The sequence below is a fragment of the Penaeus monodon genome, chromosome 4, assembly GCF_015228065.2.
Source record: "Penaeus monodon isolate SGIC_2016 chromosome 4, NSTDA_Pmon_1, whole genome shotgun sequence".
Classification (NCBI taxonomy): domain Eukaryota; kingdom Metazoa; phylum Arthropoda; class Malacostraca; order Decapoda; family Penaeidae; genus Penaeus; species Penaeus monodon.
Genome location: NC_051389.1, coordinates 31,275,212 through 31,301,776, shown reverse-complemented (window position 1 = coordinate 31,301,776; position 26,565 = coordinate 31,275,212). Strand labels below are relative to the sequence as shown.

At 41.2% G+C, this 26,565-nt stretch overlaps 2 protein-coding genes across 3 annotated transcripts in view; both read left to right on the top strand.

Moving 5' to 3' along the window:
- The window catches only part of LOC119572524, a 6,512-nt gene extending 938 nt beyond the window's left edge, over positions 1-5,574 (top strand). The window contains exons 2-5 of the mRNA XM_037919633.1: positions 35-149; positions 314-450; positions 578-712; positions 5,331-5,574. Coding sequence (XP_037775561.1) covers positions 35-149; positions 314-450; positions 578-712; positions 5,331-5,414 — 471 coding nt within the window. The 3' untranslated portion in view covers positions 5,415-5,574. The remainder of the gene's footprint in view (positions 1-34; positions 150-313; positions 451-577; positions 713-5,330) is intronic.
- LOC119571507 overlaps positions 1-22,343 on the top strand; it is a 46,867-nt gene extending 24,524 nt beyond the window's left edge. Inside the window, exons 2-7 of one of the 2 annotated variants that reach the window (XM_037918788.1) lie at positions 16,613-16,721; positions 16,838-16,942; positions 17,104-17,240; positions 17,368-17,394; positions 21,880-21,987; positions 22,098-22,343. In XM_037918788.1, the coding sequence (XP_037774716.1) occupies positions 16,622-16,721; positions 16,838-16,942; positions 17,104-17,240; positions 17,368-17,394; positions 21,880-21,987; positions 22,098-22,208 (588 nt within the window). In that variant the 5' untranslated portion in view covers positions 16,613-16,621 and the 3' untranslated portion in view covers positions 22,209-22,343. Of the gene's footprint in view, positions 1-16,612; positions 16,722-16,837; positions 16,943-17,103; positions 17,241-17,367; positions 17,503-21,879; positions 21,988-22,097 lie in introns of both variants that reach the window. The other variant, XM_037918785.1, reaches the window with a different exon arrangement.
- Positions 22,344-26,565: the final 4,222 nt, after the last annotated feature.

Here is a 26,565-nt window from a genome sequence, read left to right as displayed (position 1 = left end):
CCTTTTAGCTTTCTTCTTCGAATTATATTTCCAGACTCTTGCAGCTAAACAAATATGCATGGAGATTCTGATGCCATCCGAAGAAGAAATGAGTAGCATGAAAGAAAAAATGAAGGAATGCCTCGGAAATGAGGGCCACGCCCATCTGAGTAAGTCTTTATTCGTTTTTTTTCCTCTCTAGTCGGAACAAAAATGGAGGATATGTTAACAGCAATTTCTTCTATATTTCTCAAGCAGACATTAATGTCATTGATCATTGCATGAGATTTTCCTGCGGACTAGTTACTGATCGCCTTTCTTTGGCCTTGGTCAGCTTCACACCCTGTCTTGGCTTCTGACATGATTCCCGACCTGAAGCATGTGCTGTGCTTCCGCGAAGAACTCAAAGGTATCACGGCCGAAAGCCGGATAAAAGTGTCGATATGCGCCTTACAAGATCATGGAGTCCTGGTACGTGCTTCTTTACTCACGAGTTAAGTGCGAAATATTCGCATTCAGTTTCAGTATATACTTAAACTAACTTCGCTGCATCATGCTGTGTTCTTTTAGAGGAATGCTCTGTTGTCTTTTACTTCAGGATGGCGAGGAGCTCAACGTACCTAAGGTCATGGAAATGCTGTGGACAAAGATTAATGCAACACAAAATTCAGAAGCAAGAGAGTTCTTAACAGAAGCCATTTCCGAGCTGCCTGAGCTGCCCAGACAACCTGACGTGAGTATTAGGAGTGTATTTCTTGAGTCGACACTTTTGTTAAATATTGTGTTCACATTTGTTTTCAATGCAAGTTCTTTTTTCTCACCCGAGCTCCTTCTGCCTTTCAGATGCTACATTTCATCGAGGTCAAGAAGTCCCTCATGCACTCCTGCGTCATGAACATGGCTATGAACATAGCCGAAGAGGCACTAACAAGGAACTGTCCTGGCCAAAACTGACTTTATTCATGAATGTCTTCAAAAGCATTGAGTTTGTGAAATGGGATCCCTGGCTATTGAGTTGATGTTCTCTTAGAATGATACCCTGATAAGGCAACACATGTATTCCAAATTAAAGAGTGCAGCATATATATATATTCCTCCTTCATAATTTGATACCTTCATAAGTAGGTATTCCATACTCTGGCTGAAACGATTGGCAGTTTTGACATCCTCCAAGAATGATACCCGACACAGCATCACACTAAAACTTAAATGCAAATAATTCCCAGCTGCGGACCCAGATCGGAAAGGCATTCACTCGGGTTGACGGCGTCCGATTCCCAGGGGAAAGCGCAAAGGAAGGCATCGTCCGAAGCAAGGTAGTCTGAAACAGGTAGCTCTACTCCGTCTTGAAGAAATCCCAGCTGGTAACTTCCAAGTTAAGCCCCACCTCTTTGCCTTTATTCATTGCAAATATGTATATATAAATATATATATATATATATATATATATATATAATATATATATATATATATATATTTGTTTCGTTTATTTTTCTACCAGTGTTATTACTGAACCATTTTCAAAGAAAATGCTCTAAAACACCATAAAGATGTGGTAAAAGAAAAAAAAAAGAAAGGAGATTGCAAATAAAGACTTTATGTATATATATGTATATGTATATATATGCGTATATGTATGTCTACATAGGAATATATCTGCATACACACACACATATATATACACATATGTATAAACATAAATATATATGTATATATAAATATACATACATATGTGCGTGTGTATGTATACATGTATGTATTTATATATGTGTGTATAGATAAGCACACACACACATACATATATATATATATATATATATATATATATATATATATATATATTTATATATATATATATATATACTCATATTTCTACATACACACATATATATTTATACATACATACACATGTATGTGTATGTGGGTGTATATGCATGTATATTTGTGTATACAATGTAATAGATATATATGTACGGAGAAGCACATATAATATATAATTATTTAGTTGATATATGTACATATATATATATATATATATATATATATATATATATTATATATGTACATATACATAATATATATATGCACATATATAGTATATGCATATATCTGTATACACAGACAATACACACATGTATATATATATATATATATATATATATATATATATATTATATATATATATATTACGTATATACGTATGTGCGAGCATACACACGTACACATACATTTTTTTTTTTTAACCGTAGGTTCATGTTTGAGCCCCCGTGGTCACAACATGATACTTAATTGTAGTTTCATGTTGTGATGCTCTTGGAGTGAGTACGTGGTAGGGTCCCCAGTCCTTTCCACGGAGAGTGCCGGTGTTACCTTTTTAGGTAATCATTCTCTCTATTTATCTGGGCTTGGAACCAGCACTGACTTGGGCTGGCTTGCCCACCTAATGGCTAGGTAGGTAGTCAAGGTGAAGTTCCTTGCTCAATGGATCAGCGCGCCGGCCGGTGACTCGAACCCTCGAACTCAGATTGGCATCGTGACAGTCTTAGAGTCCGATGCTCTAATCACTCGGCCGCCGCGGCCTTAATGCCCTGTCCTACAAGGATGTTGGCGATCATGGATTTCATGATTTTCTTTGCAATTTAGAGCGGTGGTTTGCCGTTGCCTTCCTCCCGGTGTTTTTTTTTGTATCGAGTCACCATCTCTATTTACCGGCTAGCGGTTTTAACCCGGATAGCGGCCAAGCAGGCAATCGAGGTGAAGTTCCTTGCCAAGGGAACAACGCGCCGGCCGGTGACTCGAACCGTTGAACTCAATTTTGCCGTCGTGACAGTCTTGAGTCCGATGCTCTAACCACTCGGATACCGCGGCCTCGTACATACATATATACAAAATATACATATGTATATATGTATATTTATGTGTGCTCGAGCATACACACGTACACATACATACATATATGTATGTATATATGTGTATGTGTTTATATATCCGAGTATATATATCTAGAGAGATAGATCGATAGATAAGAAAATATAAAGGTCACACACACACAAACACACACACATACAATCACACACACACACACACACACACACACACAAACACACACACACACACACACACACACACACACACATATATATATATATATATATATATTATATATATATATATATATATATATATATATTCGCAGGTTAGAAAATATTGGTAGGAGGCTTTATCACATGATTCTATTTATTATTTTTATTGTAGACAGGGCTGCATTGGGATGGAAATCAAAACAGATTTGCATTGCTCGTTCTACAAATAAAAAAATATTATTTACTGGACTTTGGTTGGCAAGAATATGCTTAAGTTTTGATGCATATTGATACATATACATCAGTACAGTCATGCTATTTTCGATTTTATTTTTGAAGGATTAACCTTTTTCTTCTTTTCTTTCGAATTATAATAAGGTCTCTTGTACTCGATAGCAAAGCTCACGTTCGATCACAAAACATTATATATATTATATATATATATATATATATATATATAATAAATACCTGTGGATCCGTCGTCAGGCCAGGACACCATTGGCCTTGTCCGTCGTAGAATTGCTGACTTTGCATGATTTGCAATATGAATGGCAGAACTCTGAAAAGGTGGCTGTTTTCCATTAAGATTTTGTTTCATTGTGTAGCAAATACTAAACTATGTTTTTTTAATTTCGTTTGTGGTAATAAGCATGGCGTGAAATTTTAATGAAAAACATATTACTGAATTTCTTCCTATCCACGGATGTCCCATCACGTGCTTGAAGTCGAGAATCAGGATGATTGACGGAAACCACTAGCGGATCTAAGCAATCTAATGGGGAGGGTGTACGGGGGGAGGACGTGTGCGAGGGGGCATGGGGACGGATGTCGGTGTTGCCCGAATTTGAATAAGATTTTACTTTTCAATTATTTTGGCCTTAAATGAAGGCAGTTTAATTCTACCAATCTATTGCTTCTTCTAGTGACACTGGGGAGACTGTGAACAGGTCACCGATTTGAGTTTACACATGCACGTCCAAACTCTTACAAGGAAATATAGGTGGTTGTGTGTATGTGCGTCTGTTTGTGTGTATATATATGTATATATATATTTGTACAAATATATGCATACATATTGAAAATATACATATATCACATAGATATTTATATATATTACATATGAATAATAAATCACTCTTCCGCGGTGACACTATGGAAGAAAAACCAACAATGCAATAAATATAGTTTTTGCATTGTGAATTTTTCTTCCATATATTACATATGCATAAATATATTTTATATATACATATATAGTAATGTTTATACAGGATATATATGTATATATGTATATATACATATATATAATTCTTTTGCAGTTTCTCTCTTTCAGAGAAAGGCAATGAAGGGTAGTGATCACCTCAGTAGTGTGCTAATGAGTCATTGAAATGCCAAAGTGTGGCAAAGTATGCTTCTGACTAGAAGTTTTTCCCCGTGTTTAAAGTGTGGTGGAACAGGTTGGGGACCTTATGAGAACTGGGGGGGGGGAGGTAGCTCATGTGTCCTCTGGCATCTGCGTCCTAGTGACCCCCAGATCATGAAAACCTTGATTTCAAGTCTTAGACACTTCAAGCTTGGTGCTGGGATCTAGTGAGAGAGAATGAAAACTTAAGGAACAAAAGTGATCAGATGTGCAACAGTTCTCATTCGCCAGTTTTTCTTTTGTATGGAGGATCGTAATGACACTGAACGGTCGCCTTCAAAGCCAGAATTTAAAATCTGAACTAATTCTCACAACTCCGAATAACAGCTTCTAAACTCACACACACACACACACACACGTCCATATATATTTGTGTGTGTGTGTGTGTGTGTGTGTTAGAAGCTGTTATTCGGAGTTGTGAGAATTAGTTCAGATTTTAAATTCCGTATCACATCTGACGTATTAGCTGCGGTTTTCTCTTTTCCCTGACCAGTTGGGATCTAAAGGAAAGCAAAAAGAAAATGTACATCTTTTAGTGCCATCAGTTGTTTGGAATTGTTTATTCCAAGACTAAATTGGATCATTAATTTGCACAGACGTGAGTATCAGGAATGTATTACTTGAGTCGACACTAAGGTCATGGAAATGCTGTGGACAAAGATTAATGCAACACAAAATTCAGAAGCAAGAGAGTTCTTAACAGAAGCCATTTCCGAGTTGCCTGAGTTGCCCAGACAACCTGACGTGAGTATTAGGAGTGTATTCTTGAGGCGACACTTTTGTAAACATTGTATTTACATTTGTTTTCAATGCAAGTTCTTTTTCTCATCCGAGCTTCTGCCTTTCAGATGTTACATTTCATCGAGGTCAAGAAGTCCCTTATGAACTCCTGCGTCATGAACATGGCTATGAACAAGCCGAGGAGGCACTAACAAGGAACTGTCCTGGCCAAAATTGACTTATTCATGAATGTCTTCAAAAGCATTGAGTTTGTGAAATGGGATCCCTGGCTATTGAGTTGATGTTCTCTTAGAATGATACCCTGATAAGGCAACACATGTATTCCAAATTAAAGAGTGCAGCATATACATATTCCTCCTTCATGATTTGATACCTTCATAAGTATGTATTCCATACTCTGGCTGAAACGATTGGCAGTTTTGACATCCTCCAAGAATGATACCGCGACACAGCATCACACTAAAACTTAGATGCAAATAATTCCCAGCTGCGGACCCAGATCGGAAAGGCATTCACTCGGGTTGACGGCGTCCGATTCCCAGGGGAAAGCGCAAAGGAAGGCATCGTCCGAAGCAAGGTAGTCTGAAACAGGTAGCTCTACTCCGTCTTGAAGAAATCCCAGCTGGTAACTTCCAAGTTAAGCCCCACCTTGTTGCCTTTATCAAATGCAATTTATATGTATATATATATATATATATATATATATATATATATATATATATTCGTTTTCGTTTATTTTTACTATTGTTATTAGAAAATTCACTGAAAAAACACTTACGATAAAATATTTCAAAGACTGACTAGGTCAAATAAAGGTGAGTTAATCACATCAAAGTTTAGCAATGACAGTATGCTCTGAGTATCAGACATAGGAAAATACATAATTTAATTGATATTGTTTTTGTTTATGTGTGTACATAGCTATATATATATACATACACTCACAAAACACACACACACATATGTGTGTGTGTGTCAGCAAAAAATCTAAAGCGACTGAAAGATGTAGTGAAAAAAATAAAAAAATAAATATATATATATACATATATATACCATATATACATATGATAAAATATGTATATATGGTATATACATATCCATGCATATTTATGTGTATATGTGTATGCATGTATATATATTATGTATATACACACACTCACTCACTCACTCTTACGCACTCACACAAACACACACACACACACTCTCTCACTCACCGACTCACACTCCACACACACACACACACACACACACACACACATATATATATATATTGTTACACCGACCGCCTTGTCTCTGCTACCAAACACCAGGCAGGCTAGGCAGACGGCGTGCTATTCACAGGGTCGTGAACACTGAACAGCTCCAAGAGGCACCGAGCACCACAGCGTCCCAGAACACCACTGGGGAAACACCACGAGGCGAGGCAGGGCATGAAAAAAATACAAAATGGCAGTCTTTTCTTTATTTACACAAGTTATTTACCGTACACTTTTCTATAGGCACAATACAGGGGGAAACCAGCATGCCACACTGCATGATACAGCTTATAACAGGGCAACACAAAGTTTATATCAGGTCACAAAGGCACACACGAGGTCTTCACAGGAGCAGCACCCAACGCGTCTATTTGGCTTGTTCCTCGGCTCCTCCGCTCACAGCCATTTGCGTCATGTTTGCCGAGGTCCCTTCATGTTAAACACATGCCCAGGTCATCCTTTTCATGTTAACACATGTTTCGCACAGAGACAAAGACCCACTGGCGTAGCACTATTCCCCCCTATCAAGCAGACGACCCGTCTGCTCTGACATACCTAAACCTGAAACAAACTACAGAAAATTTACATAAAATTAGTCTCAGGAACAAACAAAATTCTTTCAAACAAAAGTAACCGTAATTGTAAAATCAGTTCTCAGAAACACAAAAATCTTTCATCCAGCGCGGCTTTCTTCGCTCTCGCTGGGGTCGCTCTGGAGGAGGTGTGGACGGCGGTAGATTGGCAGTGGTACCCAGAGGGGTATCTCCTGTCCCAAGACCTGGCTCATGGTCACCATTGTCGTCTGTTGCATCGCCCTCACCATCCAAATGCTCGTCCTCATCTCGGTCAGCGTCTGCCACGTCCTCATCGCCGCTACTGGGGCTAACGTCATCTTCTTTTTCACCACCCTCGCTTCCGACACTGGTTATGCAGCCACACTCTGTCACCTATGTTGTACCTCATTTCCCTCATGCGCCGGTCATAGGTCTCCTTCATGGCATGGCCGGCTACCTTGAGCTTGCTACGCACTCGTCGGTGCACCTCTGCCAGGTTCTCCTGCAGTGCCACTGCATAGCTGGATGTGACAGTTGGCAAGTTCACGTCGGGTGGCCGCCCTGTGGTCAAATCCACTGGTAGCCTGAGCTCACGGCCAAACATGAGTCGGGCAGGTGTGAAGCCTGTTACCTCATGCACAGCAGACCGGTAGGCCATGAGCATGGCGGGCAGCTTGACGTCCCAGTCTTCCTGACTTTCCCTGCAATATTTGGCTAACTGTTGAGCAAGGGTATGGTTAAACCGCTCCACCATACCATCGGACTGTAGATGGAGGGGTGTCGTCCGTGTCTTGCGCACCCCTAACAGCTCGCAACACTCACGGAACACTCGTGACTCAAATTCACGGCCTTGGTCAGAGTGCAGTTCAGAAGGCACACCAAAACGGGTAATGAATTCATTCACTAACACGCCAGCCACGGTCTCGGCCTCGTGGTTGGGTAGTGCATATGCCTCAGGCCACTTTGAGAAATAGTCCATTACCACACAGATGTATCGGTTTCCTTGTGGCGTGAGAGGCAGCGGACCAGCAATGTCTATTGCCACCGTTCCATGGGTGCTCCCACACAGTACACCTGTAACGGGGCACGGTTCTTTTAGCGGGGCCCTTCTTTGCACTGCACACATCACATGCTCTACACCACTCAGACACGTCACTTCTCATGCCCACCCAGTAGAAGCGTTGACAGAGACAGCTCAGGGTCTTTTTCTCGCCCAAGTGGCCACTGTGTAACACCGGCATGTAATTCCTCAGCAACTCAGCACGCATGGCTCTGGGTACTACAACTACCCACGTGTCACTGTCCACTTCACTCAACTGCACCCAGCGTTTACTAACAAACCGCTTTGATCCACTCGTAATGTTTCCCACTGGTCCACCAGACACTTTGTGGTGGGGCTCTCCGCAGCCACAGCCTCCCAACTGGGGCGTCCACTGAGAGCCTCAAGCCACCGGACAATGGGAGCAAAGTCAGAGTCCTCACGCTGTGCCTTACGCCACTCATAATCCCCTTTAGTGGAGCATTCCAGCACCTGCAGACGGAGGCACACAGGATCAGAGTCCTTCTGGACACAGTGTGAGCAACTAGCCTCACACGGGCGTCGACTCAGGCTGTCAGCGTTGCAATGGACACGACCGGGCGGTGGACGATGTGGTAGTGTACTGTTCAAGGCGCCCTAACCACCTTGCCAGCTGACCCTCTGCTACCTTCAGCGACTTCAACCACTGTAGGGCAGCATGGTCAGTCGGATGGTGAACTCGGCACCGTAGAGGTATGGGTGAAGTGCTCGAGACTCTTCACCACCGCCAGCAACTCTTTCCTTGTCACACAATAGTTGCGTTCAGGCCTGCTGAACTTGGCACTGTAGTAGGCCACGACATACTCCTTCCCGTCCTTTATCTGTGACAAAACTGCCCCGATGCCTTCCGCACTAGCGTCAGTGTCCAAACAGGAAAGGGAGCTCCGGGTCCGGATAGGGCAAGACCGGTGCTTCCACCTTCTTCAGGTTGTCAAATGCAGACTGACACGCCTCGTCCCCACTGGAAGCACTCCCCTTTTCATGTAAGTCGGTGGAAGAGGAGCCGCTACACTGGCGAAGTCCTGTACAAAGCGGCGGTAGTATGTGCACAGGCCCAGGTAGCTCCTGACTTCCGCCACATTGGTGGGAACTGGCCACTTCTCCACCACCACCACCTTCTGTGGGTCGGTGCGCACACCGTCTTGACTGACTACATGCCCCAGAAATGGCACCTCATGCTGGAACATCGAGCATTTCTTGGGGCTGAGTTTGAGTTGGCCTTCCTCAACCGCTGTAGTACTTCCTTTAGCCGCTCCAACTCTCCTCGAAGGTGCTCCCGAAGACGATGACGTCATCAATGTAGACAAGCGCCGTCTTCCACTGCAGGCCATCCAACACCCTCTCCATCAGACGCTGGAAACAACCAGGGGCATTGCAGAGACCAAAGGGCATGACGTTGAATTGCCACAGGCCTTGCCCGAAGGAAAAGGCAGTCTTTGGCTTGTCCTCTTCCGCCATCTCCACCTGGTGAAAACCGACTTCAGGTCGAGGTGGAGAACCACCTGGCCCCCACCAATGCATCGAGTGTGTCATCAATTCTCGGCAATGGTATGAGTCCTTGATAGTCATGTCATTCAGCGCCCGGTAGTCCACACAGAAGCGTTGTGTGCCATCCTTTTTCTTCAACCAGGACTACCGCTGATGACCATGGACTGTCTGACCGTTCAATCACTCCCTGTGCCGCTAGCTCATTGACAGTGTGCTGCATCTCTTCTCGTCTGGTTGGTGCAATACGTCGTGGGGGGGGGGGGGCTCATGATGGGCAAAAAACTTCCCGTGTTAAAACGGTGCTTCACCAAACCAGTGCGGCCCAGGTCCAAGTCACCCCTGCTAAACACATCTGCATACTGAGACAGGGTGTGACGCATCTTCTCTGTCTGTGCTTCTGTCAGGTTAGCGGCGCTCCGGTGCGCCAAGTCCTCGAGGAAGTCAGGCAACGGCCCACACCAACCAAACTCCTCGCTCCCCGACGACTCTTCTGGACGCTCCACTTCCTCACAAGTGCCCAGCTTGCACCAGTTGGCACCTTCTGGGCCTTATCGGAGAAGTTGGCTACCAACACTGTAACTAACCCCTCCCTGGTCCAGCAAGGCTCTGCCCAACTGCTACGCCATCAGCCAGCTGCAGGTTTTGGATGGCTCCACGAGGCCTCTACTCCACGCATCACTCTTGACAATCGACACCGGATTAGACTCTGTCCTGGGGGCAAGGTGCAGTCGTTCAGCCGTAACTACCTCTGCGCAGCCAATCTCTGGAAGCAAGGGCACATCTTCACCGTGCACCCTCACCAGCTTCCGGTCGACACACGCCTTACTCTGCGTCAGGTAGTCAAGGCCCAGCAAGCAGTGCTCGTCCAGATCGGCCACATACACCGGCAGCCGCTGCACCGTGCTGCCCACGCCAATACGAGCCTCCACTGGCCCCTTGAGCTGCACACAATGCCCCGTGACACCACACAGTCTCTGTGGTGCGTCTGGAAGTTGCATATTGGCCAACATATCAGCCGCACTAGGGTCTTCTCAGCCCAGTGTCCACTGTCAGGCGGCATGGCTTCCCATCTATTGAGCCCTCCACCTGCATCGTGCTGGTTCGAGGGCAGCTTACCCAAGTCGGGTCCCGGGAACCGAGGACGGCTGGGTTTCGATCCCCTTCTCCAGCCTGCCTCAGTCATAGCCTCCTCTCCTCATGGCGCCGCCATCTTTGGAGAACATGATAAATCGGCGCTCTCACTGATCAAATATCACAAATCCCACTCCTGACACCATTTTTACACCGACCGCCTTGTCTCTCTGCTACCAACACCAGGCAGGCTAGGCAGACGGCGTGCTATTCACAGGGTCGTGAACACTGAACAGCTCCAAGAGGCACCGAGCACCACAGCGTCCCAGAACACCACTGGGGAAACACCACGAGGCGAGGCAGGGCATGAAAAAAAATACAAAATGGCTGTCTTTCTTTATTTACACAAGTTATTTACCCGTACACTTTTCTATAGGCACAATACAGGGGGAAACAAGCATGCCACACTGCATGATACAGCTTATAACAGGGCAACACAAAGTTATATCAGGTCACAAAGGCACACACGAGGTCTTCACAGGAGCAGCACCCAACCGCGTCTATCTTGGCTTGTTCCTCGGCTCCTCCGCTCACAAGCCATTTGCGTCATGTTTGCCGAGGTCCCTTCATGTTAACACATGCCCAGGTCATCCTTTTCATGTTAACACATGTTTCGCCAGAGACAAAGACCCACTGGCGTAGCAATATATATATAGTACATATATATATATATATATATATATAATATATATTGCGTATATGTGTGCATATACACTACTGACGTGATTATCAATACCACCGTCGGTCACAACCATTTTGGCAGAATAGTATCCCAAAATGAAAGCAACTTATCATTCCTAATTTTAACTGCGTAAACTGCTAAAGGACATCAGAAAAAAAATAGCCGCCCTCAGCCTTAATCACTGTAGCAACGCGTCTCGGTATGCCTCGAATGATTTCTAGGTTTTTACTCCATACCTTCATCGATCGTTCAATTAGCCCAACTATGTTAGTACATTCTACTTGGCTTACCTCGTCTTTTATGTCTTTCTATAAACATTCTATACTGTTTAAAACTGGACTTTACAAGACACTCAAAACACTCTAACCCCATAAATATCTAATAGGTTAAAACACTTTTGGCTGTTGGCAGGGAGTTCCATCATACCTGAAAATGCAGTCATTATCAGGTAGCACTTGTAGTAATATCGAAGTGTTCCCTGAATTATAGGTATATCATAGTCTCCCCTGAAAATTGCGTAGTTACTAATTTCTGGTTTACTTTTATTTCTTTCTCATACAATAAATCCTTGTAAAATATATTATATTTTGTGTTTAACTGACAAATACTTATTTATTTGCATAATTATATGGTCAAAAATACGTGTAAGTCCTCAGTCTTCTAAGTATTCTCTGGAACATGAATAAAATGACACTGGAACGGGATTGATAATTAAATGCGCACTAAATGCTGCGGTAAGACATCATCAACTGAAATAGATGGTTAAGCCACATCTCTATAATAACAACAAACACGCTAGTGATAAACAGTACAACACACTGATAGAGCTGTGACAAAAGACATCTTTCAGTGATGTCACGATATCCAGATATCTCAAATCTACTAGTACCCATGACAAAGATCAGACCACACCATCGCCTTGGTCGGATATTTTATTTGTGCTCTGGCAATCGGGGTGGTCCTTCTCGAAGCTGGTTCTTCCAAGAAATTTTCATCTGTCCATCAGTATTTCTACCGTAGATTCATCAGAGAAACAAACCTGAAAATAAAAATAACAGTGTAAGTTATGAAATGACTGGAACATTCAAATAAATAACCTTTTTGATATCACTCTTGAACCAAACATGAAGATCATACTAGATGTAGTATTTTGTAACTAACATATTTTTTTTCCAGTATGCATATGTATTTTACTAAATTATGTTTGACTCATATAAAACGGTAGTCAGAAATAAGATTTAATTGAGATTAACCCTTTCCCAATCCTCGGATATCCAATCCTTGTGAGCCTTTCCCCAGGCCAATTATTCCTTCCTCATAGCCTTGGCACCTTAGTTGGCCCGCAGGCATGGTATCCCATCTCATTTATCTTTTTCCGACTGTATACTCGATGTCATAGGTTTATTTATTGGCCTGTTGCGATTATGTTTAACCATATTTATCTTCAATTGGGTTCAAAGTTTTCCAAGTTATCAAGTTTTCTTCTCACTTTTGCAACAGCAGTTTGGAAACACTCACTTTCTTGGCTATTTCTTGTTGACTTAGAGGTATTTTTGTAGATAACCTTCAATAACATAAAAATCTGCCTGACTCAGGTCCTTTCCTCCACCCATGTGTTTCAGTTAGCAGTCTTGATTCAATTTGCATAGTAGAAGGGCTAGGTTTAGTCAGTGTGGTAGTGCATGCATTTGCACGTATTATAAATAGTAAAACTGGAAACCAGAAATCCAGGAACAGTGTTAAGGGTCACATATCATATGTGACACCTTTTTTTCTAGCTAATTTAGTAAAATTCTATAGTCCACAGAATAATCGACCCAAAGCAATATACAGGTGTGGTCCTTTTCATAGTATATATTGTACAGAACCCAAAGGGAGGTAAAAAAAACTGGTCTCAAAAATTATATAAGTACTGTATATGTATATAGATGTGTGTGTGTGTGTGTGTGTGTGTGTGTGTGTTGTGTATGTGTTGGTTGTGTAATACATTAACATATACAAGTATCTATGTACATATATAAAGAAAATACACATAGATGTATATAAAACAAATTTTGTATATAATTAATGTATATATCAAAATATATTATATATGTGTAATATATATAAACACAAGAAGCATATGTGTGTTGTATATATTATATATATATATATTATATATATATAATAAATATATATATATAGCACATTCTGTGATATATACATTTTACATCCAAGTATATATATTAAGACATAGATGGATAAGTAAATAGAACACACATAGGTACACAAACACACATAAGAAATATACATATACATATAGTATATGAATGTATAATATATGGTGCTATTTTTTTATGGTGTGTATTATGATGTATGTTTGTACATATATGTATATAAAAGATTAGAGAGATAGATGGATAGATATATAAAAAAATATATTATATACATAACATGGTATACTTAAATTTGTCTATCTATCTAAATGTATAATATATGTATAGTATATAGATAGATAAATGGGTACATATAAAACATATGTGAAGACATATGTATTTTACATATGTATATTTAATTTATATGTATACTTATATATATATATACCAACACACACAAAACAGGACTGTAATTATGTAAATATATAATATATTTTATATATAAAATATATATATATATATATATATAACATATATATGGAATGTTGTGTGTATAAATTATACATACATAACACACACACCAAACACAACACGTACATATGTATGTATGTTGTATAGATATGTATATATTTTATATGCATTTTGAAATATATATATATATATTATATATAATATATATATTATATAATAATTATTTTTTATATATATATTTATTATTTTGTACTATGGCATTATATATATAATATATATATATATATATATAATATATAATATATATATATATATTATTATTTTAACACCCCACACGTCTGTATGTGTACACATTCTGTTTGAGGTAGAAAATTTTAAATTTGTAGGCTTTTGTCACTTGTTTCTTATTTACTCTCTTTCATTGCAGGTGTAGATAGAAACTAAAACTCATTTGCATTTGTTTTTAAGTAAATGCAATGTCAATTTACTGGACTTTGGATGGCTTTTGTATATGTTTAAGTTCTGGAGCATATAAATATATATATATAGTACAAACGTGCTTTTTCGATTTTATTCATGGACGAATACCCTTTTCTTTTCTTTTATGTTTTCGAATTTATAATTTTTTTTCTTATACTCGATAGCAAAGCTCACGTTCGATCACAAAAGTTTCTTTTTTATCAGAAAATATCCTGTGAATTCCGTCGTCAGGCCAGGACGCCCTTGGCCTTGTCCGTCGTTGGGTGCTGACGTTGCATGATTGCAATATGAATGGCAGAACTCCGAAAGGGTGGCTTGTTTTCCATTAAGATTTTGTTTCATTGTGTAGCAAATACTAAACTATTGTCTTTTTAATTTCGTTTGTGGTAATAAGCATGGCGTGAAATTTAATGAAAACATATTACTGGATTTCTTCATATCCACGGATGTCCCAAAACGTGGTTGAAGTCGAGAATCAGGATGATTAACGGAAACCACTGGCGGATCTAAGCAATCTAATGTGGAGGGTGTACGGGGGAGGACGTGTGCGAGGGGGCATGGGGGCGGATGTCGATGTGCCCGAATTTGGATAAGATTTTAGTTTTTTTCAAATATTTTGACCTCAAACTGAAGACAGTTTAATTCTACCAAGCTATTATTTCTTCCAGTGACCTAAGCAGACTGGACACGTCACTGATTTGAGTTTACAAATGCACGTCCAAACTCTTATAAGGAAATACACGTGGTTTGTGTGATTTGTTCCAAGGCACTGGAACGCGACCTTAGCCAAGCATGGACGAGGTCATCATTAATCGTTGTAGTAACACAAAGACGTGCCGTCATTTAGGGAGAAAGTTGCACAATTACTTACAGTCAACATGATGTGTGTATGCATATATATAAATTATTATATATATATTTGAAATATACATATATAAATATTCTTCTATATATTTTATTACATATGGGCTATAACGTATGTATACAGTATATATGTATATATAAAATAATTTCATACCACACAACACACACAACACACCCACATATATATATAATAAAATTTATATATATTAATATATATATTACATATAATATATATATAATATAATATAATTTAAATATTACAATATTTATAGCATGATATGTCCATATATTTTTTATTGCAGTGCTCTTTTTGAGAGAAAGCAATGAAATGGTAGATCCGCTTCAGCAGTGGCTAATGAGTCACTGAAATGCCAAAGTGTGGCTAAATATGCTTCTGACTGGAAGTTTAAAGTGTTTAAAGTGTGGTGGAACAGGTTGGCGTCTTTATGAGAACTGGGGGGACGAGCCTCTGTGAATCAGGCTCTGCAGCTAGTGCCCCCCAAGATCATGAAAACTTGATTTCAAGTCTTTTGGACACTTCAAGCCCCAAAGCTGATTCAGTACACATTTGACGTATTAGCTGTGGTTTAATTCTCCTTTTCTCGACCACATCAGTTAGGATCTAAAGGAAAGAAGAAGAAAATGTATATTTTTTTGCCAAAATTGTATGAATGTTTATCCAAGACTAAATTGGATCATTAAAACATTCTTGAAAACGTATCATGTGGCCACAGAGGACTGGTGAAATCATGTTGATTTACGTTTAGGCCACTTCCTCGCCGGCAAGAGCGCGCATATATAAGCTAGCAAGCACATCCAAGTGATCTACACCTTTGTTGCTGCGCACGAAATCGTTGTATCACGACACAGTAAGCCATGAGTATGTTTGGTCACTTATCGGACTGGACTTGAATTCGTGCATTTAGTATCGATGTATGTTTTTGGGCAAGCACTTAATGAAATGGTCATGTTGATCTGGACGTTAGCCAACTTCCTCGCGCAAGAGCGCGCATAATATAACCTAGCCTGCAGCATACAAGGTTGGCACCTCTCATCCGTTCTGCTTGCGCCACGCCCAGGCGCAGACAAGTTAAGCGCCTGGAGTATGCTGGTCACTTACGGGGAACGGATTTAATTTTGCACCGATCGATGAGCTGTGTGCGAGGGCTTAAAGTAGAAAGGTCTTGTTCTGGATTAGCAACGGCATTCATTTCGCCTAGAGAGGTTACACACTAATCTATAACCCACAGACTTCCACCATGAAGACGCTGACGATCCTGTTGCTGGCGGCACTCGCTGTAGTCGCGAGCGGAATGAATCACAACAAACATAACGAAATCCACAGCGCTCTTCATGAAGGTGCGTCAGTCATCGGCTAACACGATGAGCAAATATTCGAAGCAGAAATAATCACTTGCGAATGCCTTTAGCTTTTCCTTCTGGATAAATTTATATTTTCCATGACTTCTTTGCAGCTAAACAAATATGCATGGAAATTCTGATGCCATCCGAAGAAGAAATGAGTAGCATGAAAGAAAAAATGAAGGAATGCCTCGGAAATGAGGGCCACGCCCATTTGAGTAAGTTTTTATTCGTTTTACCTCTCTAGTCGGAACAAAAATGGAGGATATGTTAACAGCAATTTCTTCTATATTTCTCAAGCAGACATTAATGTCATTGATCATTGCATGAGATTTTCCTGCGGACTAGTTACTGATCGCCTTTCTTTGGCCTTGGTCAGCTTCACACCCTGTCTTGGCTTCTGACATGATTCCCGACCTGAAGCATGTGCTGTGCTTCCGCGAAGAACTCAAAGGTATCACGGCCGAAAGCCGGATAAAAGTGTCGATATGCGCCTTACAAGATCATGGAGTCCTGGTACGTGCTTCTTTACTCACGAGTTAAGTGCGAAATATTCGCATTCAGTTTCAGTATATACTTAAACTAACTTCGCTGCATCATGCTGTGTTCTTTTAGAGGAATGCTCTGTTGTCTTTTACTTCAGGATGGCGAGGAGCTCAACGTACCTAAGGTCATGGAAATGCTGTGGACAAAGATTAATGCAACACAAAATTCAGAAGCAAGAGAGTTCTTAACAGAAGCCATTTCCGAGCTGCCTGAGCTGCCCAGACAACCTGACGTGAGTATTAGGAGTGTATTTCTTGAGTCGACACTTTTGTTAAATATTGTGTTTACATTTGATTTCCATGCAAGTCTTTTTTCTCACCCGAGCTCCTTCTGCCTTTCAGATGCTACATTTCATCGAGGTCAAGAAGTCCCTCATGCACTCCTGCGTCATGAACATGGCTATGAACATAGCCGAAGAGGCACTAACAAGGAACTGTCCTGGCCAAAACTGACTTTATTCATGAATGTCTTCAAAAGCATTGAGTTTGTGAAATGGGATCCCTGGCTATTGAGTTGATGTTCTCTTAGAATGATACCCTGATAAGGCAACACATGTATTCCAAATTAAAGAGTGCAGCATATATATATATTCCTCCTTCATAATTTGATACCTTCATAAGTAGGTATTCCATACTCTGGCTGAAACGATTGGCAGTTTTGACATCCTCCAAGAATGATACCCGACACAGCATCACACTAAAACTTAGATGCAAATAATTCCCAGCTGCGGACCCAGATCGGAAAGGCATTCACTCGGGTTGACGGCGTCCGATTCCCAGGGGAAAGCGCAAAGGAAGGCATCGTCCGAAGCAAGGTAGTCTGAAACAGGTAGCTCTACTCCGTCTTGAAGAAATCCCAGCTGGTAACTTCCAAGTTAAGCCCCACCTCTTTGCCTTTATTCATTGCAAATATGTATATATATATATATATATATATATATATATATATATATATATATATTTGTTTCGTTTATTTTTCTACCAGTGTTATTACTGAACCATTTTCAAAGAAAATGCTCTAAAACACCATAAAGATGTGGTAAAAGAAAAAAAAAAAGAAAGGAGATTGCAAATAAAAACTTTATGTATATATATGTATATGTATATATATGCGTATATGTATGTCTACATAGGAATATATCTGCATACACACACACATATATATACACATATGTATAAACATTAAATATATATGTATATATAAATATACATACATATGTGCGTGTGTATGTATACATGTATGTATTTATATATGTGTGTATAGATAAGCAACACACACACATACATAATAATAAATATATATATATATATATATATATATATATATATATATATATATATATATACTCATATTTCTACATACACACATATATATTTATACATACATACACATGTATGTGTATGTGGGTGTATATGCATTTTATATTTGTGTATACAATGTAATAGTATATATGTACGGAGAAGCACATATAATATATAATTATATAGTTGATATATGTACATATATATATATATATATATATAATTCATATATTATATATATAATATATATATCGTACATATACATATATATAATCACATATATATGTCTATATACACACATATACTTTACATATATATGTATATATATGTACACATACATACATATATACATATATATATATATATATATAATATATACGTATGTGCGAGCATACACACGTACACAGACATTTTTTTTTTTTTTAACCGTAGGTTCATGTTTGAGCCCCCGTGGTCACAACATGATACTTAATTGTAGTTTTCATGTTGTGATGCTCTTGGAGTGAGTACGTGGTAGGGTCCCCAGTTCCTTTCCACGGAGAGTGCCGGTGTTACCTTTTTTAGGTAATCATTCTCTCTATTTATCTGGGCTTGGAACCAGCACTGACTTGGGCTGGCTTGCCCACCTAATGGCTAGGTAGGTAGTCAAGGTGAAGTTCCTTGCTCAATGGATCAGCGCGCCGGCCGGTGACTCGAACCCTCGAACTCAGATTGGCATCGTGACAGTCTTAGAGTCCGATGCTCTAATCACTCGGCCGCCGCGGCCTTAATGCCCTGTCCTACAAGGATGTTGGCGATCATGGATTTTCATGATTTTCTTTGCAATTTAGAGCGGTGGTTTGCCGTTGCCTTCCTCCCGGTGTTTTTTTTTGTATCGAGTCACCATCTCTATTTACCCGGCTAGCGGTTTTACCCGGATAGCGGCCAAGCAGGCAATCGAGGTGAAGTTCCTTGCCCAAGGGAACAACGCGCCGGCCGGTGACTCGAACCGTTGAACTCAATTTGCCGTCGTGACAGTCTTGAGTCCGATGCTCTAACCACTCGGATACCGCGGCCTCGTACATACATATATACAAATATACATATGTATATATGTATATTTATGTGTGCTCGAGCATACACACGTACACATACATACATATATGTATGTATATATGTGTATGTGTTTATATATCCGAGTATATATATCTAGAGAGATAGATCGATAGATAAGAAAATATAAAGGTATCACACACACACAAACACAACACACATACAATCACACAACACACACACACAAACAACATATATATATATATATATATATATATATATATATATATATATATATATATATATATTCGCAGGTTAGAAAATATTGGTAGGAGGCATTTATCACATGATTCTTATTTATTCATTTTTATTGTAGACAGGGCTGCATTGGATGGAAATCAAAACAGATTTGCATTGCTCGTTCTACAAATAAAAAAATATTTATTTACTGGACTTTGGTTGGCAAGAATATGCTTAAGTTTTGATGCATATTGATACATATACATCCAGTACAGTCATGCTATTTTCGATTTTATTTTTGAAGGATTAACCTTTTTCTTCTTTTCTTTCGAATTTATAATAAGGTCTCTTGTACTCGATAGCAAAGCTCACGTTCGATCACAAAACATTTTATATATATATATATATATATATATATATATATATATATATATATATATAAATCCTGTGGATTCCGTCGTCAGGCCAGGACACCATTGGCCTTGTCCGTCGTAGAATTGCTGACTTTGCATGATTTGCAATATGAATGGCAGAACTCTGAAAAGGTGGCTTGTTTTCCATTAAGATTTTGTTTCATTGTGTAGCAAATACTAAACTATTGTCTTTTTAATTTCGTTTGTGGTAATAAGCATGGCGTGAAATTTAATGAAAACATATTACTGAATTTCTTCCTATCCACGGATGTCCCATCACGTGCTTGAAGTCGAGAATCAGGATGATGACGGAAACCACTAGGCGGATCTAAGCAATCTAATGGGGGGGGTGTACGGGGGGAGGACGTGTGCGAGGGGGCATGGGGACGGATGTCGGTGTGCCCGAATTTGAATAAGATTTTACTTTTTCAATTATTTTGGCCTTAAACTGAAGGCAGTTTAATTCTACCAATCTATTGCTTCTTCTAGTGACACTGGGGAGACTGTGAACAGGTCACCGATTTGAGTTTACACATGCACGTCCAAACTCTTACAAGGAAATATAGGTGGTTGTGTGTATGTGCGTCTGTTTGTGTGTATATATATGTATATATATATTTGTACAAATATATGCATACATATTGAAAATATACATATATCACATAGATATTTATATATATTACATATGAATAGTAAATCACTCTTCCGCGGTGACACTATGGAAGAAAAACCAACAATGCAATAAATATAGTTTTTGCATTGTGAATTTTTCTTCCATATATTACATATGCATAAATATATTTTATATATACATATATAGTAATGTTTATACAGGATATATATGTATATATGTATATATACATATATATAATTCTTTTGCAGTTTCTCTCTTTCAGAGAAAGGCAATGAAGGGTAGTGATCACCTCAGTAGTGTGCTAATGAGTCATTGAAATGCCAAAGTGTGGCAAAGTATGCTTCTGACTAGAAGTTTTTCCCCGTGTTTAAAGTGTGGTGGAACAGGTTGGGGACCTTATGAGAACTGGGGGGGGGGGAGGTAGCTCATGTGTCCTCTGGCATCTGCGTCCTAGTGACCCCCAGATCATGAAAACCTTGATTTCAAGTCTTAGACACTTCAAGCTTGGTGCTGGGATCTAGTGAGAGAGAATGAAAACTTAAGGAACAAAAGTGATCAGATGTGCAACAGTTCTCATTCGCCAGTTTTTCTTTTGTATGGAGGATCGTAATGACACTGAACGGTCGCCTTCAAAGCCAGATTTTAAAATCTGAACTAATTCTCACAACTCCGAATAACAGCTTCTAACTCACACACACACACACACACACGTCCATATATATTTGTGTGTGTGTGTGTGTGTGTGTGTTAGAAGCTGTTATTCGGAGTTGTGAGAATTAGTTCAGATTTTAAATTCCGTATCACATCTGACGTATTAGCTGCGGTTTTCTCTTTCCCTGACATCAGTTGGGATCTAAAGGAAAGCAAAAAGAAAATGTACATCTTTTAGTGCCATCAGTTGTTTGGAATTGCTTATTCGAAGACTAAATTGGATCATTAATTTGCACAGACGTAAATATCAGGAATGTATTACTTGAGTCGACACTAAGGTCATGGAAATGCTGTGGACAAAGATTAATGCAACACAAAATTCAGAAGCAAGAGAGTTCTTAACAGAAGCCATTTCCGAGTTGCCTGAGTTGCCCAGACAACCTGACGTGAGTATTAGGAGTGTATTTCTTGAGGCGACACTTTTGTTAAATATTGTATTTACATTTGTTTTCAATGCAAGTTCTTTTTTCTCATCCGAGCTCCTTCTGCCTTTCAGATGCTACATTTCATCGAGGTCAAGAAGTCCCTCATGAACTCCTGCGTTATGAACATGGCTATGAACATAGCCGAGGAGGCACTAACAAGGAACTGTCCTGGCCAAAATTGACTTTATTCATGAATGTCTTCAAAAGCATTGAGTTTGTGAAATGGGATCCCTGGCTATTGAGTTGATGTTCTCTTAGAATGATACCCTGATAAGGCAACACATGTATTCCAAATTAAAGAGTGCAGCATATACATATTCCTCCTTCATGATTTGATACCTTCATAAGTAGTATTCCATACTCTGGCTCAAACGATTGGCAGTTTTGACATCCTCCAAGAATGATACCGCGACACAGCATCACAGTAAAACTTAGATGCAAATAATTCCCAGCTGCGGACCCAGATCGGAAAGGCATTCACTCGGGTTGACGGCGTCCGATTCCCAGGGGAAAGCGCAAAGGAAGGAAATCGTCCGAAGCAAGTCATTCTGAAACAGGAAAGCTCTACCCCGGGTCTTGAAAAAATCCAGCTGGTAATTTCCAAGTTAAGCCCCACCTTGTTGCCTTTATCAAATGCAATTTATATGAAATTTATATATATATTATATATATATATATATATATATATATAATATATATTCGTTTTCTTTTATTTTTTACTATTGTTATTAGAAAATTCACTGAAAAAACACTTACGATAAATATTTCAAAGACTGACTAGGTCAAATAAAGGTGATTTAAATCACATCAAGTTTAGCCAATGACGGGTATGCTTGAGTTATCAGACATAGGAAAATACATAATTTAATTGATATTTTTTTTTGTTTATGTTTTACATAGCTATATATATATACATACACTCAAAAAACACACACCCCACATATGTGTGTGTGGTCAGCAAAAATCTAAAGCGACGGAAAGATGTAGTGAAAAAAAAAAAAAAATAAATATATAATATACATATATATACCAAAATATACATATGATAAAATATGTAATATGGTATACATACCCATGCATATTTATGTGTATATGTGTATGCTGTATATATATTAGTATATACACACACTCACTCACTCACTCTTACCACTCACACAAACACACACACACACTCTCTCCTCACCGACTCACTGACTCACACGCACAAACACACACACACAAACCCACACACATATATATATATATTGTTACACCGACCGCCTTGTCTCTGCTACCAACACCAGGGGCAGGCTAGGCAGACGGCTGCTATTCACAGGGTCGTGAACACTGAACAGCTCCAAGAGGCACCGAGCACCACAGCGTCCCAGAACACCACTGGGGAAACACCACGAGGCGAGGCAGGGCATGAAAAAAAATACAAAATGGCAGTTTTTTTTTTATTTACACAAGTTATTTACCCGTACACTTTTCTATAGGCACAATACAGGGAAACCAGCATGCCACACTGCATGATACAGCTTATAACAGGGCAACACAAAGTTTATATCAGGTCACAAAGGCACACACGAGGTCTTCACAGGAGCAGCACCCAACCGCGTCTATTTTGGGCTTGTTTCCTCGGCCCCTCCGCTCACAGCCATTTGCGTCATGTTTGCCGAGGTCCCTTCATGTTAACACATCCCCCAGGTCATCCTTTTCATGTTAAAACATGTTTCACACAGAGACAAAGACCCACTGGCGTAGCACTATTCCCCCCTATCAAGCAGACGCCCCGTCGGCACTGACATACCAAAACCTGAAACAAACTACAGAAATTTACATAAAATTAGTCCTCAGGAACAAACAAATTCTTTCAAACAAAAGTAACCGTAATTGTAAAATCAGTTCTCAGAAACACAAAAATCTTTCATCCAGCGCGGCTTCTTCGCTCTCCTGGGGTCGCTCTGGAGGAGGTGTGGACGGCGGTAGATTGGCAGTGGTACCCAGAGGGGTATCTCCTGTCCCAAGGACCTGGCTCATGGTCACCATTGTCGTCTGTTGCATCGCCCTCACCATCCAAATGCTCGTCCTCATCTCGGTCAGCGTCTGCCACGCCCTCATCCCCGCTACTGGGGCTAACGTCATCTTCTTTTTCACCACCCTCGCTTCCGACACGGGTTATGCAGCCACACTCTGTCACCTATTTTGGGACCTCATTTCCCTCATGCGCCGGTCATAGGTCTCCTTCAGGGCCCATGGCCGGCTACCTTGAGCTTCCCACGCACTCGTCGGTGCACCTCCGCAGGTTCTCCTGCAGTGCCACTGCATAGCTGGATGTGACAGTTGGCAAGTTCACGTCGGGGGCCCGCCCTGTGGTCAAATCCACGGGTTTAGCCTAAAGCTCACGGCCAAACATGAGTCGGGCAGGTGTGAAGCCTGTTACCTCATGCAAAAGCAGACCGGTAGGCCATGAGCATGGCGGGCAGCTTGACGTCCCAGTCTTCCTGAATTTTCCTGCAATATTTGGCTAACTGTTGAGCAAGGGTATGGTTAAACCGCTCCACCAAACCATCGGACTGTAGATGGAGGGGTGTCGTCCGTGTTTTGCGCACCCTACCAGCTCGCAACACTCACGGAACACCCGTGACTCAAATTCACGGCCTGGTCAGAGTGCAGTTCAGAAGGCAAACCCCAAAAACGGGTAATGAATTCATTCACTAAACGCCAGCCACGGTCTCGGCCTCGTGGTTGGGTAGTGCATATGCCTCAGGCCACTTTGAGAAATAGTCCATTACCACACAGATGTATCGGTTCCTTGTGGCGTGAGAGGCAGCGGACCAGCAATGTCTATTGCCACCTTTCCATGGGTGCTCCCACACAGTAAAACCTGTAACGGGGCACGGTTCTTTCTAGCGGGGCCCTTCTTTGCACTGCACACATCACATGCTCTACACCCCTCAGACACGTAACTTCTCATGCCACCCAGTAGAAGCGTTGACAGAGACGGCTCAGGGTCTTTTTCTCGCCCAATGGCCACTGGTAACACCGGCATGTAATTCCCTCAAGCAACTCAGCACGCATGGCTCTGGGTACTACAACTACCCACGTGTCACTGTCCACTTTACTCAACTGCAACCCAGCGCTTCACTAACAAAAACCCCTTTGATCCACTCGTAAAGTTTCCCACTGGTCCACCAGACACTTTGTGGTGGGGCTCTCCGCAGCCACAGCCTCCCAACTGGGGCGTCCATGAGAGCCTCAAAACCACCGGGCAATGGGAGCAAAGTCAGAGCCTCACGCTGTGCCTTACGCCAATATAATCCCCTTTAGTGGAGCATTCCAGCACCTGCAGACGGAGGCACACAGGATCAGAGTCCCTTTTGGACACAGTGTGAGCAACTAGCCTCACACGGGCGTCGACTCAGGCTGTCAGCGTTGCAATGGACACGACCGGGCGGTGGACGATGTGGTAGTTGTACTGTTCAAGGCGCCTAACCCACCTTGCCAGCTGACCCTCTGCTACCTTCAGCGACTTCAACCACTGTAGGGCAGCATGGTCAGTCCGGATGGTGAACTCGGCACCGTAGAGGTATGGGTTGAAGTGCTCGAGACTCTTCACCACCCCAGCAACTCTTTTCCCTTTTCACACAATAGTTGCGTTCAGGCCTGCTGAACTTGCACTGTAGTAGGCCACGACATTATCCTTCCGTCCTTTATCTGTGACAAAACTGCCCCGATGCCTTCCGCACTAGCGTCAGTGTCCAACAGGAAAGGGAGCTCCGGGTCCGGATAGGGCAAGGACCGGTGCTTCCACCTTCTTCAGGTTTTCAAATGCGACTGACACGCCTCGTCCCTGGAAGCACTCCCCTTTCATGTAAGTCGGTGGAGAGGAGCCGCTACACTGGCGAAGTCCTGTACAAAAGGCGGCGGGTAGTATGTGCACAGGCCCAGGTAGCTCCTGACTTCCGCCACATTGGTGGGGAACTGGCCACTTCTCCACCACCACACCTTTTTGTGGGTCGGTGCGCACACCGTCTTGATGACTACATGCCCCAAGAAATGGCACCTCATGCTGGAACATCGAGCATTTCTGGGGCTGAGTTTGAGGTTGGCCTTCCTCAACCCCTGTAGTACTCCTTTAGCCGCTCCAACTCCTCCTCGAAAAGGGGCTCCGAAGACGATGGACGTCATCAATGTAGACAAGCGCCGTCTTCCACTGCAGGCCATCCAACACCCTCTCCATCAGGGCGCTGGAAACAACCAGGGCATTGCAGAGACCAAAGGGCATGACGTTTAATTGCCACAGGCCTTGCCCAAAGGAAAAAGGGAGTCTTTGGCTTGTCCTCTTCCCCCATCTCACCTGGGAAACCCCACTTCAGGTCGAGTGTGGAGAACCACCTGGCCCCCACCAATGCATCGAGTGTGTTTATCAATTCTCGGCAATGGGGTATGAGTCCTTTATAGTCATGTCATTCAGCGCCCGGTAGTCCACACAGAAGCGTTGTGTGCCATCCTTTTTCTTTTACCAGGACTACCGCTGATGACCATGGACTGTCTGAC